The following is a 13,834-nucleotide window of genomic DNA, read 5'->3' as shown; positions in this document are numbered from 1 at the left end:
TTACAGTCTTTTTTACTGTTGTTCTCTTTCATTGCAGATGCATTATTATGATGGTCTCACCCTTGAATGCTGCCAGTCTCTGGATGTCATTGCACAGCTCTCCTGTGAGCGTCAGAGCCTGTTTCACCTTCAGGTTTGTTTCTCTGTGGAATAGAGAGACAAACGATGACGCTGATGCACTGTTATTTAGCATGAATTATGTGTTTACATGAACATTGCTCAGTTACTGACCCGTCCAGCTCAGCTGTCTCAATGTAGATGAGGTTCAGAGGTTCACTGCTAGACAGCAACAACAGATCAGCCTAGAAAACAAATATACATTAATTTATGCAGTTAATTATACTGTACAACTATTAATCTTGTATTCTGCACTGTGGAAATCTAAGAACTGCAGTAAAATAACAATAAAAAAATCGAAATATTATATTATATTATATTATATTATATTATATTATATTATATTATATTATATTATATTATAATGAAGCAACCTATTGTATTATTATTATTCATTCATCCATTCATTCATTTTCTTTTCGGCTTAATCCCTTTATTATTCTGGGGTTGCCACAGGGGAATGAACCACCAACTTATACAGCATATGTTTTACGCAGCAGATGCTCTTTCAGCTGCAACCCATCTCTGGAAAATATTATTATTATTATTTCAGTGTAATTTAGTGTTATTTTATATTATTTAATATTCATATTTTTACTTTATTTGTATATTTTAGTCTCAGTAATTTTGTTATCTGTTTTTGTAAATTCCTAAAGTCTTAATTTAAAATAAATCTGTATTTCTGTGTATTATAATTCAGTTTCAGTCATTTTAATACCTCAAATTAAGCTAGGTAGTTGCCAAAGGAAAATTTCTAAATTTAAAATGTATATTTGTATTACTTCTTGTCAGTTTAAAAGTTTTACTCTAATTATAGCTTGACAGTACATACTTTTTAATATTTCATGTATATATGGTTAAACATAATCAACAGTATTTTATTTCAAGTGACAAACATATATTTATATGGTTTTCATTTTAATTAACTATATCCCTGGTTTTTATTTCAGTTTTATGTCAACAAAAATACTTCCAATAGTCAACTTGTCAATAGGTATTAACAATAACAACAATAACAAGTTCTGTTACATATATCTAGCTATTTATTTTGCTTCACATATTTATATATATAAAAAAAAATGTTAAACATAATTATCTACAAACTTACTGTGACAAACTCATTGTTTTCAAGCTTCACAATGTCACCCACTTGAACATTCATCCATCTTTCAGTCTTCAACCTTTTTGACATGAACAATAATTCATCAAATTCAGTCTTGGAAATACATTCAGAAAGCATTCAGTATATAATAAAAGTCATATAAACAGATGTCAGATGCTTACTCTCCATCAATGAGCACTTCTACTTTTCTGTTGTTGACTTGTTTGTCATTCTTGTGTCTGGTCTGTGTGAACATGAAAACAAGACAACGAGTGAGAATAATGGACAGGCAAACACATGATTGTCCATATTGGCCGTAATGGTCAGTAAGTGAACTCACAATGTCATCAGAGAGATCTTTTGCTAGAGTTATAGACAACACCAGCAGCAGAGGAACCACAGTAGTAAACCAGGACAGAGACGAGATCTGAGGAATCAGCTGCTCAACACAAGCATGGAGAAGTTTGTTAAAATGTATCTTAATCAGTAATTGTCCATTCTTTTGTTGAGATATAAGATACTTCAATAATGTGGTAAACAATACTTAATAAAACAAGCATCATCTGAAATGTAAGACAAATGTATGTAGTATTTCTTACACTGCTAATGTAGTTTCAATTTTGGTTTTTTATGCTGTAATAAATTTAGATAAAAGGAAATGCCTTTACATACTAACTATAAAAGTTTAATTTATTCTCTGCTCTGAATATCTGGGTATTTTTTGGCAAGTCAGAACACATTGTACAGCAAGAGTCAAAATTATAGATTTTTATTTTCTGTCAAAAATCATTGTAATATTATTGTATTATAAATATTATGTTCAGTTATATTATGTTAATTTTACTGTAATATATAATTGTTCAAAGGTCATGATTCACACTCATAAAATAATTGCTTCGTACAGTTTTTATTTTACATTCTTCGGGTGATACAATTTTGTATTACACAAAGAATGTAAAATAAAACTGTACGAAGCAATTATTTGATGAGTGCGAATCATGATCTTAAACAACAGTATTGACAAGATTAACGCACCAAAAATGTTTTGTTTTTTTTAATCGCGAGCATGCCAGGTAAACTTCACTACTCTATGCACTGTACATATATAACAAATATTTTATTAATAATATGCATTGCTAATTTGGACAACTTTAAAGGTGATTTTCTCGGTAGCCTATTTAATTGTTTAAACCCTCGGATGCCAAATATTCAAATAGTTGTATCTAAGCCAAATATTGTCCTATCCTATTAAATCATACATCAATGGAAAGCTTATTTATCTACATGATGTATATTTAATCGTAATTTAAAAAAATTTAACACTTAAGTTTTGTGGTCCAGGGTCACATTTTAGACCGGTCAGATAGATTTCTTGTTGCTGGAATAAAGTTGCACTCCCCATAGCCTATCAGAATTATTGTAAAGTCTAGATAGGATACAGCTGTGTATATGCACATCAATACACCATCATTTTTGTAAAACAGCATAATAATAATTAATAGGCCTATGTTACAGTACTGTGATGGTTGGGTGAGGGTAGGTGTTAATAAAATATAATCTATTTGGTAAATTAATAACAAATAATACTCGGACCAACTAGTGTTTTTACAGTTATTTGGGTAATTTATTAATTATATAAATAATTCTTGTTAACTTCCGGCTGCAACTGTCTAGCAACAGCAAGGCTAATTGTGAGAATTTGATTTGTCTTCCCCGAACTACTATGATACATAAAGACGCTTTGGGTCCAGTTGGGTGAAATAATAAACGTTGTCAGACTATTATGATGTCTTAATATTTATGTTTTTAAATATTTGCCAACGAAAAAGTAAGTACAATTAGCATAATTATAAAAATTAATTCACCGTAACTGTCAAAGTTACAATAGGTTAATTTTTTATTTTTGTAATGTCAACTTTTATATGGTTTAGGTAACTTTACAGTAATTAACTTTTCTCTAATAGCTTGATGCTACAAACTAAGTGATGTGAACTTAAACAAAGACACATGCGGCACACGCGTGTATTTTGCTAACGAACAGCTTTATTCACTCAACATCAACAGCTTGAAAGCTTGAAATTCACGTGTTTTATTATCTCGCTGCAGTCACGCTTCATTACATCGTACCGGGTTTTGTTGGACTTTTTTTACATCAAACATAGCGTTGACGCAGTTCGACTTATATTCCAGAAAAATATGTTAGTTAGTTGAGGTAAAGTTAAGTTACCTGTAAAATGAGAAGAAAGACGAAGTAAGCGTTGGCCAGTCTCTGAAACTGCTCAAACAGATTGAGAGGGAGGAAGGTGAAGACGTTGTACTTGGAGGTCTTGATGGCATTGTTCTGCAAGGACACACAGAAGAAACACTCACCACACGCTGTAAAATTATACATTGATAAGTAAGTAAAGCTAATAATTAAATACTCACTGCATATTTAAACGACAGGTTAAATTCTCTGTCATTAGCTCGCAAACGTCTCTCCTCTGATGAAAAGTAAAAATATATACAGTGCAATGAAATATTAAGACACCAGATAATCATTGATTCAAGCTCCAGACTGTATTTTAAATAATTGTTACCTTCTACTTTCTTTTTCTTCACGTTAATTCCACACGCAGACAGCAGTGAGCCCATGTTTCTATGATCACATCATCAAACTAAACAAATAAAATAAAATAAAAAATAAAACAGTCCTTTAAAAAACATTAAATATTTTAAAACTAAAAAGCATACATTGTTGTAAATAGTATTGAAAAAATGAAAAAAGCTACAATTTGTTTCTGTAAAAATAATAATAGGCAATATGTTTTAATGTTTTCATTGCTTTTCATTTCATTTAAGAGTTTGTAACAGCCATAATTGCTGGGATTTAAAATGTATTATATTGATATTTTAATATTACTACATTGCTCATTGTTAAGCAATACCCATCCACCCATTATCCAAACTCCTTGTATTTGCACAAAGAAAACAAAATAGTGTAGGATTGATTTAAAAAGTTTTCACTCAGAAAATGTTAGTACATTTAACAAATAGTCACAATGAATTAATGATTTAATACCCCAATAATCACAGTTTTATTTTCAAAAAAAAAAAAAAGTTTATCTTTGTTGTTGTTGATGTTTTAACAGCTGTAGGGTTGTAGGGATTTTGGATATTGTAAATAATTCACATGATTTACAAAATTTAAGTATTTAAACTCAAGTAAGAAAATCTACTTATTTCAGTAAAAAGAAATATGCCCTGAAAATAAATACATCGTGACCTTATTTACAGGACATGTTTGCTCAACAACACACTGTAAAAATGGCAGCAAAATATAAAAACAAATATCTCAGGTTCATTAAATAGAGATGTTACCGGGTTATCCAACTTATCTAAAAATACATTAAAGCAGAAAACCAGCAGGCTGAATAGAGTCTCATCATAAATGCATTATGATATCTTTTTGTTAGGGTCTAGCTGTGGTTAATGATGAACGAGCAGAAAGTTCAGTGTATTTTACAGCTCTAGTCTTATCAGCACAGCCTATTGATGTATTGACACATATAGGCCTTCTCTCTACACACGCGCACACGTATCTGTACTTCCTGATATCACAAATTATTCACTTATAACAGCCATTTTCAAAGACATTAGCTTTTGTTCATTGAACACAGACATTCAGCTTGATCTCAAACCTGGAACTTTAACTTTAATTTGATCAAAAGTTTGTATCTTAGCGTGGAATTTAATGGGTTTATAAATTAGTAATTACTGTAGGATTCCTCTAAATAATCATATTTTGATGTAAGTTAATTAGAAAAAACACACACACAAAACTACTGTATTTGTGGCTAAAATAATTTCTACTGCCCCAACCATAACAAAATGGTTGTTTATTTATTTTAAAATCTGTTTAGCCACTACCAAAGTAAACACTACCAAATGTTACTATATATATATATATATATATATATATATATATATATATATATATATATATATATATATATATATATATTATACAGCCTCTTCACAGTCCCACTCTTTATCTAATCTACTATTATCATATCCCATCTTAAACAACTGCTCAAAAGTCAACACATCGCCAACGCCCATGGAAAAAATTGCTATGAGAAAAAAAAATCAACCATTTTCATGCAGCATAGTTTCAGATAAGTACAATGTTCCTAAAAAGGTGCAGAGTTTTCAGAATAAATGCTAACATATTTTAATAATGAAGTATGAAATAAAGATTTCATTCTAATGTTCAAGTGCGATTACATTATTTTGATATTATTTTAATATATGACTAAATGTATTAGTAAAAGGTTGTCCGATGTCGGAAGTAGTTGCACGGTTTACTAGTACTATGGTAGTATCGCAATACTTTGGCTCCAAAATAATAGCAATGCCACTGTAGTTTGTACACGGTTCGTTATTAACGGTCTATATACAATAGGTAATGTTGCATGTGAAAAAGTCACTAAAATGCTCACACATTTGTGCAACAATAGACCAGTTTATTTTAAGTCTGTGGAGCCCTTTAAGGTTGCAAGTTTTCTGATGTTTTCTGACGTTTCGAACGCACATCTGAATCAGTTCATTTCTGTTGCTACAACGACGGTGACAATCTCCTAAATAGAACAACTCACAAATTGAAGTTTTGAATTACTTTAGATTGTTACCTGATAAGACTGAAAAAAAAAAAAAAAACAATAGATAAAAAACCCAAAATAGCAACACGAAACATTGAAACAAGTTGACTACTTTATATAGCCTAATTTGTTGGAAAAATGCTATTTTGTAACAAATTTTATTAGGTATAATTTGTATTTTTATTTTAATGTATTTTTTGTTGCTCAGTTATGTACAAAATAAACAATAAGAATAAATACATTTTAGGTGAAGTGATACTTAAGACGGTATAGATGAATTAATGGTGACAACCCTGGTCAAAAGTGATAATTAAAGATTTGTTAAAATGTTTTGTTTACTATTTAATTTAAGATATGGTTATAAACCAATGGAATAGAGCTTAAATTATTTGCTTATTTGTAATAAGTAATGAATTGTAATAAACACTATAATCAACAATTAAACCACATGTAAATTCCTAAATGCAATAAATGCTGTAAGGCAAGAAGACATTAAATATTAGCATGACTAAAACCTTTTTTGCTTTAAAAGCTTGTGAAAAGTAAATTAAAGTATATTATACTACAATCTTAATTATTTTGAAGTTTTAAAACAAATACCATTTTTGTGTTTCTGGAATAATTCACAATTCGTTTAACAAATTGTTAAAACATTAAATTACTTCTATTTACACTTTTATTCTTTCAGTGCGAAAATAATGTAAATCGACTTTATATAATTTATTTTATAGCCTCATAAAATTATAGTAATTAATTTTTTTGCTCTTTTTTGTTTTCATTAGTTCTAACATCTTTAAATGTTTTGACCTTCTTAATGCATGAAAAATCGAATTGCATACTATTTTCAAGAATCATTACTTTATAAAATAGTCACAACAGAATAATTTTAAACTACTGTAAAACTATGTTCAATTTGACTAGAAACGTTTCCTTAACGAGTGAAGCCTTTAATGCATTTACTCTTTTTTTAGTAATTAAATAATTTTATAAGAAAGATTCTATAAAATTTTAAATTACACATGATTTAATTTTAGAATTACTAGTCTTAATTTTACCACTTACCAGAATTATCATTAAACCCCAATGGAATTAGAGTCCACATCTTTTAAAAAAATTTCTTTAAAAAAACTAATTAATAAATAAAAGAATTACAAATAAATTGACTTTTATATTAAAAAGTGATCAATGTTCCATGTTGCAGTGGTTCATCATTAGATGTCGGTTTATGAGTAGAATTCAGTCTCAAAAATGAATGTAACATGAAGGAAAATGTAATTCCTTACAAAAGGTTTTAACTTCACAGAGAGTTTTCACAAAAACGGTTTATTACATCTAAATGTTCACATCCCTACCGACCCATTCAAAATGAGCTTAGCTCAAAATGGTCACAATTTTTAAAATGACTTTCCTAAAAAACAAAAGTGAAAAAAACTGAAAATCTGAATCTCTTCAAATAGAAAGATACGTTTTCTAAAACTATTATTAATATTATTATTAATATTATTATCAAGTTTTGATATTTCTTTTCTTTTTCAAAACAGACCCCAGTGCATTATGAGGGCTAGTGTATCAGTGTGGTTTGGTTTCCACATTGTCAAGGAAAAGTTCAATGACCGTAACTAATGCTGGCTGTTAATGGCTTCGGTCTTGAGACTGGTTTCCCCTCAACACCAGCTAAACACTCACCTTCACCATCTATATTCTAGAGTCAACAAGAAAAATCACACACCCTAAAACACACTACCTTATCACTTCACTTTTGAAAAACATCCACTCTTCTTTATATACAAATAGACCAAAAAGGCATGTTAAGTAGAACTTATCACACTCGACTTGTGTGATGTACTGTATTTTTAACAAAGCTTACTGCTTACAAATGGCTCTAGGCAAAGTCAATAAGTAACTTTCTTTCAATGTAAAATACTTCCTCTCACTCTCTTTAAATAAAACTTTACTAGATCAACGCAATCTTTAATAAATCCAGAAAACATTAAAAAACGAGGAAAAATCACAGGAGCAAAAGGTGTCCTACCGGAGTCACACGTCTGCCATCCAGTAGCCCTAGAGAAACAGCAGCGTTTCAGAGTAAACCAGCAGCCCATAAACATGCGTGGAAAAGGACACGCACACCTTCACTACATTTCCCATAATGCCACTGCAAACAAGTCTCCAGCTTACAGTATAGGTAAAGGGTGTAGGCTAATGTCAGGACGGGGTTTCCAGGGCTGTAGTTGTGGCCTACGGAGGGGGTCAGTGATTGGTTGACTTCGAAAGATTGAAGGAAATGGAGGGATTTTGCAGAGTAATGTGTTCAGGGACACACGGAAAGCAAACACTGGCTGATCTTTGGACCCTGGAAGAGGGAAGCGGGTAAAACAGTTGAATGAAGGAATGACGTGGGCGAGTTGTCTGAAAACGGCTACAATTGGGTATGACACCAAATCTTCCTGTTTAAATTTATACAGATATACAAAAGGACAATTCTTCTATTACTCCAATAAAAATCTTCTGCATTAGATCAGCAGCTGGATCTCTTTCCTCGGTTTACAGGCTATAAAAACAGCTCATGTTTACGATACTCCATATCACATGTCAGATGAAGATTTGCAAGAACAATCTTGTTTATTATGTTTTTTATTGGACAACAGAAAGAGGGTAGAGGACATGTTGCAAGCTAGATTAAAATTTACATTTCCCATATGAGCATCATATGTTTTGACACGTGTGCCAACTCTCAAAAATAAATGTTGAGATCCATTAAGAGGATTAAGATTTATTAAAAGGTTAAGATCCATCATTGAACTTTATTTATTCATTAATTTTACTTCGGCTTAGTCCCTTATTTATTAGGGGTCACCACAGCGGAATGAACCACCAACCATTCCAGCATATCGTCACCTTAGAATTATAAGGTTATATCTGCGTTCTGAATGATTTTGAGATATTGAGCTTCAAAGTTTTTGCATTCTATATAGCAAACAACATGTGTGTAACAGATTTCTTTCATACATTAACATGACAGAGAACCTAAGGGTTTTCTAAATGTAAATTATTAAAGTTCTCTTACATTTGCAAATTGGAGTAAATAAATCACGTTAAATGCAGATAGAACCTTCTCATTCTGAAAAGTCATTTTCCACTTGGAATTATAAGGTTCTATCTGGCAGATCATTCATTGAAGCATTTCTTATCAAGAAATACATTAAAAATATATAGTTTAGAGAAAGTTAAAATTTTGCTTTCTGTAACATTTATTTCATGTTTTAGGATGAATATTTTTTCTTTTAAAATAAAGCACACAAGGCTGTACTAAATATTTTTTTTCAATGCAGCTGTTAATTTATCTAATTAATATGTTCATATTTATTAAATATTATGCTTTAAATAAATTATTGAATTATATTTATTGATTTATATGCCCCATGAAATAAATTAAGTATTTGCCCTTCAAGGCTTAATGTTAAACTTATACACTTCAAAAGAAACAGACAATGAGTAAATGAGTTTAATAAACACTGAAAAGTGTTTCACTGACTATATATACACAAATAAAAATATTTCACATTCAATATACAAATTTTTAAATATTCATTTTTTTTTTCAACAATGTAATATTGAGCATTTCATCTCAATGTTAGCGACGCGGTGGCGCAGTGGGTAGCACGATTGCCTCACAGCAAGAAGGTCGCTGGTTCGAGCCTTGGCTGGGTCAGTTGGCATTTCTGTGTGGAGTTTGCATGTTCTCTCCGTGTTTGCGTGGGTTTCCTCTGGGTGCTCTGTATTCCCCCACAAGTCCAAAGACATGCGGTACAGGTGAATTAGATAAGCTAAAATTGGCCATAGTGTACGTGTGTGATTGAGTGTGTATGGGTGTTTCCCAGTGTTGGGTTGCAGCTGGAAGGGCATCCGCTGTGTAAAACATATGCTGTATAAGTTGGCGGTTCATTCTACTGTGGCTACCCCAGATTATTAAAGGGACTAAGCCGAAAAGAAAATGAATGAATAAATCTCAGTGTCAAGAAATGCTTCTAAATCATCACATTTAAATTTTGTGTGGTGTGGCATTATTTAATCGACTCTGATTTTGTGTGATTTTTGTTCTTCTGGTGTTTCCTGCTGTCAATGGAGCAGTCCGGCAAAATGACAAAGAAAGCTGATCTTGATTGGTCCTCGTGCATGCATTAAAAAAGCTGATTGGGTCACAGATAGAACCTTATAGAGCTAAGCTAGAGTTCAACTTTGTAGATACACCTTTTTTGTTTTTTAAATAAAAAGCCTTAAAATGTAAACAACTTATAAAAACACATCACATAATGTAAATAAGTTGTCATTTAATAAGAATATGTCAATAACTCAATTTTGACAAAAATGTCAGATAGAACCTTATAATTCTAGGGTGACGATATGTTTTATGCAGCGAATGCCCTTCCAGCTGCAACCCAGTACTGAGAAACACCGATACACTCTCAGATTCACTCATACTCTCTAGCCAATTTAGTTTATCCAATTCACCTATAGCACATGCCTTTGGACTTGTGGGGGAAACTAGAGCACACGGAGGAAATCCACGTGAACACAGGGAGAACATGCAAACTCCACACAGAAAATCCAGCTCGAACCAGTGACCTTGCTGTGAGTTGACAGTGTTTGAGCCACCGTTATTTTATTGTTCACTTTATTAAATTGTTAAAATGTTCTGAAGCACTTTGATCAAAAAAAACTTTATTGAGGAACAAAAATGGTTCCTATGTCATTAAAAAAAAACAATTGGAACGTTTATTTTTATACGTTAAAAAAAAAAAACTGGTGTTCTGAACCTGTATGATCAATGAAAGACAAAAGAAGATAGTTAGACAACATGTTCATGCTGCTTTTTTCATTTAATGGAGTGAAACAGCATCATTGCTCTTCAGAGTGCGGAGAAACAAGTAATGTTGCAAATCGCACATTTGCTACATATGCAAAGTTCTACACACTTAAAAATAAAGGATATACCTAGGGCAATAGTCACTGAAGAATTGTTAACATCTACCAAACCTTACCATTCCAGAACAATTTGTTTAGGTCAGGGGTCACCAATCTCGTTCCTGGAGGTCCAGTGCCCTGCAGGGTTTAGCTCCAACTTGCCTCAACACACCTGCCTGGGTGTTTTAAGTATACCTAGTAACACCTTGATTAGCTTGTTTAGGTGTGTTTGATTAGGGTTGGAGCTAAAATCTGCAGGACACCGGCCCTCCAAGAACAAGTTTGGTGATCCCTGCTTTAGATTATAAAAAAATCCCCTGTTGTTTTGACTAAAAGTTTTTTAAGAACTCTTTACTGAAAGGTTCTTTTGGGAACTTAAAACAGCTCTTCTGGCATTACTACACAGCATTCTTTTGGAACCTTTCTTTTTAAGGAGTGTAAGGAATACTGTAAAGAATAGAAGAAGATTGTTCATTCGCATTACTATGAATGGGGGAAATGCCAAGTTCAGTATGGCCACCAAAGCGAATGAAGTCCCACCTTCCAGTCGAAATAGGCAACTGTCATTATTTATAGCCATGTGATTCATTGGGGAGGTGTCTGTTTCAGATTAATTTGTTTGTTTGTCAAATAGACCATTGATTTCTGACATCACTGCACATATCATGTGCCTTCAGTTAGGGGCAGATTTAACCAATAAGCGAGGTAAGCGGGGGCCCCTAATAAATATCTAGAAGTATAAATTATACCTATAAACTATATAAAGCATTGTTTTCTATCATGTTTTGTATGGTGAGAGTTACAAATACAATTTTAACTTAATTAAATATTATTTAATATAAAATCAAATATAATATTATTATAATAATGTAATATATTAATAATACAAAATTAAACATCCATCATGGAAAAGTCCACCAATCAAATTCATAAAAAAATATATATGCATTTTTTTTTTGTAATATGCGTTATGCATTATTATATGCATTATTTTGTTTGTTGTCATTAATAAAAAAATCCTTTAAAATGTAGAGATTGCATCAATTTAAAATGTAGAAAAGAAGATTGAGTGATAAAACAAACAGCAATATAAATGAAAATTAAATAAAAAAAGAAAGGGTGCATTTAAGGACTTTAGAGGACGCTGTAGCAAACTGGAAATAACGTTTTAAATTTAATTAGTTCTTAAGCAACAACAGGTCACTTCAAATTCTGTTGCTTATTTGAAATGTCATTTAGTTTGAAGTTCAGGAAAGCATTTATGGAGATTATAGGATTCCATCATTCATTCAGACAGCATTTTGGTCTTGGATGAACTGCTCAGAGTCGTAAATATAAAAGACAAAAGAAGATAGTTAGACACCATGTCCATGCTGCCTTTTTTATGTAATGAATGCAGAGAAGAGTGCAGAGAATCTGCAAACGTTGGCAGCCGGATTTAAACAAAAATTTTCCACATGAGCAACACAGATTAACGTGCCGGCACGTGCACAAACCATTTGGTCATGGTGTAAATTTGCACACAGTGTGACTGAATTGGAGTAGACCATCCAGAAATTAAAATGGTGTCTGATGGTACCAGATGTTTGTATTATGTAGCTCCATTCAAAAGCAAGTAAGTGAGAAGAATTGATGTTCAATTTCAGTGTGAAAAGGGCTTACATTCAAAAAACATCCTCAAATTTGAGAGTGAAAGCAGACGAGAATTTACATAAATGACATCAGACCCACATTAGTTTAAGATACTTTATGTATAAATCATTTGATGGAGTGCACACAAACATCATTTTATTAACACATTTCTCCTGGTCAGTGACTGCGTACAATACCAATATGACTTTAAAAATATGAGTAAACTCATTAAAACTCATCGATGCCAGTAATTATTGTCAGTATTGTTAAAAAAATAATAATAAAAGTGAGAACTTCCACAAGTTGGCACAAGGAATGTGTATATTACAAATAGTGACAGTTCCCCCCCAAAACACTGCTGGCTAAACAACGGTAACAGCATATAAAGTGACACAGAGTGGAAGTAAGAAATGTACAGAAATAAATAACAGGTTCAATAGTCACAACAACAATTGGCAATATCAACATACACTTTACATGTTGGCAGTGTTCTGTGAAAAATACACATTTTTTTTACGTTGAGATTTCAATGAACAAGGTGAGACTTTTTGCACAGGCAACGAGGAGACACATCTAGTGTTATACAGTCTTCATTTAGCCGCTTGAGTCATTTCTGGAAAAACAAAGTGAAACACAAGTACAAAATCCTTCAAATGAACAGGTGAAGAGAAATAACAAGTCAAACAAAATGAAGAAACAACAAGACTTCACAGCAGAGGGAAAAGACAGATTTTTTTTTAAAGAAAAAGAAAAAAAAGAAAGAGTTAAAATCATTTAAACAGAAAACATCTGAACCAAAAAATTAAATAAGGCCACTTTGAAATGAAAAATATATAATAATACATCTACTCACTATTATTCTAATAAAAGATCAAATTATCTAATAAATGAGATTTAAATGGATTTTCTCACCAAAATTGATGCAGATTTCTCAGTATTAAAGGCGTTGTTTACTCCATAATGGAAATTTGCTGTTAATTTCATTATTTCAGCAAAAATCTTTAATGTCCTTTGACGAATAAATGAACAGAAATTGTAATTTTTTGCACCATTATCCCTTTGATTATTAAAAAAAGCATTACACATAATTTGTCATAGCTTCAATACTGTCTGATGATCCTTTCGGTGGACATTTAAAATCATGTATGTGTGATAAAACGGCTGTAAAAGTTCAATCGAGATTATTATTGCTGCCACCTACTGGTGAAAGATGACGGCTAAATAACCACTAACTTCTGAAACGAGCGCTGAATGCAAAAGCCTGGAAGGAAGGCACACTTTTGGCTGAGGGACATGTAGTGAAATGGTGCAATTTCTGTCCTTTCTGATTAGTTTATGCAACAATTCACTTCACAACAGCATGTGAATGAGACCTGGC

General features: G+C 31.8%; 2 protein-coding genes and 1 long non-coding RNA gene across 30 annotated transcripts in view; 1 reads left to right on the top strand and 2 right to left on the bottom strand.

Moving 5' to 3' along the window:
- atp8b5b (ATPase phospholipid transporting 8B5b) overlaps positions 1 to 8,207 on the bottom strand; it is a 33,900-nt gene extending 25,693 nt beyond the window's left edge. The window contains exons 1-9 of one of the 2 annotated variants that reach the window (XR_015500950.1): positions 7,892 to 8,196; positions 3,799 to 3,876; positions 3,647 to 3,702; positions 3,447 to 3,560; positions 1,560 to 1,658; positions 1,402 to 1,463; positions 1,226 to 1,298; positions 232 to 302; positions 61 to 143 (exon numbers count right to left, since the gene is read on the bottom strand). Coding sequence is in view for 1 of the 2 variants with exons in the window: in XM_087270403.1 (XP_087126529.1) it covers positions 61 to 143; positions 232 to 302; positions 1,226 to 1,298; positions 1,402 to 1,463; positions 1,560 to 1,658; positions 3,447 to 3,560; positions 3,647 to 3,702; positions 3,799 to 3,853 (613 nt within the window). In the remaining variant the exon portion in view is untranslated. Of the gene's footprint in view, positions 1 to 60; positions 144 to 231; positions 303 to 1,225; positions 1,299 to 1,401; positions 1,464 to 1,559; positions 1,659 to 3,446; positions 3,561 to 3,646; positions 3,703 to 3,798; positions 3,877 to 7,891 lie in introns of both variants that reach the window. The other variant, XM_087270403.1, reaches the window with a different exon arrangement.
- LOC137496575 (uncharacterized) overlaps positions 8,149 to 13,834 on the top strand; it is a 12,259-nt gene continuing 6,573 nt past the window's right edge. Inside the window, exon 1 of the long non-coding RNA XR_015500955.1 lies at positions 8,149 to 8,288. This is a non-coding gene — a long non-coding RNA (uncharacterized LOC137496575). The remainder of the gene's footprint in view (positions 8,289 to 13,834) is intronic.
- The window catches only part of unc13bb (unc-13 homolog Bb (C. elegans)), a 150,867-nt gene continuing 149,589 nt past the window's right edge, over positions 12,557 to 13,834 (bottom strand). For all 27 annotated transcript variants that reach the window (XM_087270339.1, XM_087270338.1, XM_087270345.1 and 24 more), the window contains one exon: positions 12,557 to 13,069. In XM_087270339.1, coding sequence (XP_087126465.1) covers positions 13,051 to 13,069 — 19 coding nt within the window. In that variant the 3' untranslated portion in view covers positions 12,557 to 13,050. The remainder of the gene's footprint in view (positions 13,070 to 13,834) is intronic.

The sequence above is a fragment of the Danio rerio genome, chromosome 10 (assembly GCF_052040795.2).
Source record: "Danio rerio strain M-AB ecotype USA chromosome 10, GRCz13ab, whole genome shotgun sequence".
NCBI classification, from domain to species: Eukaryota; Metazoa; Chordata; class Actinopteri; order Cypriniformes; family Danionidae; genus Danio; species Danio rerio.
The sequence above is the reverse complement of the archived record's forward strand: the minus strand, read 5'-3'. Positions and strand labels throughout refer to the sequence as shown.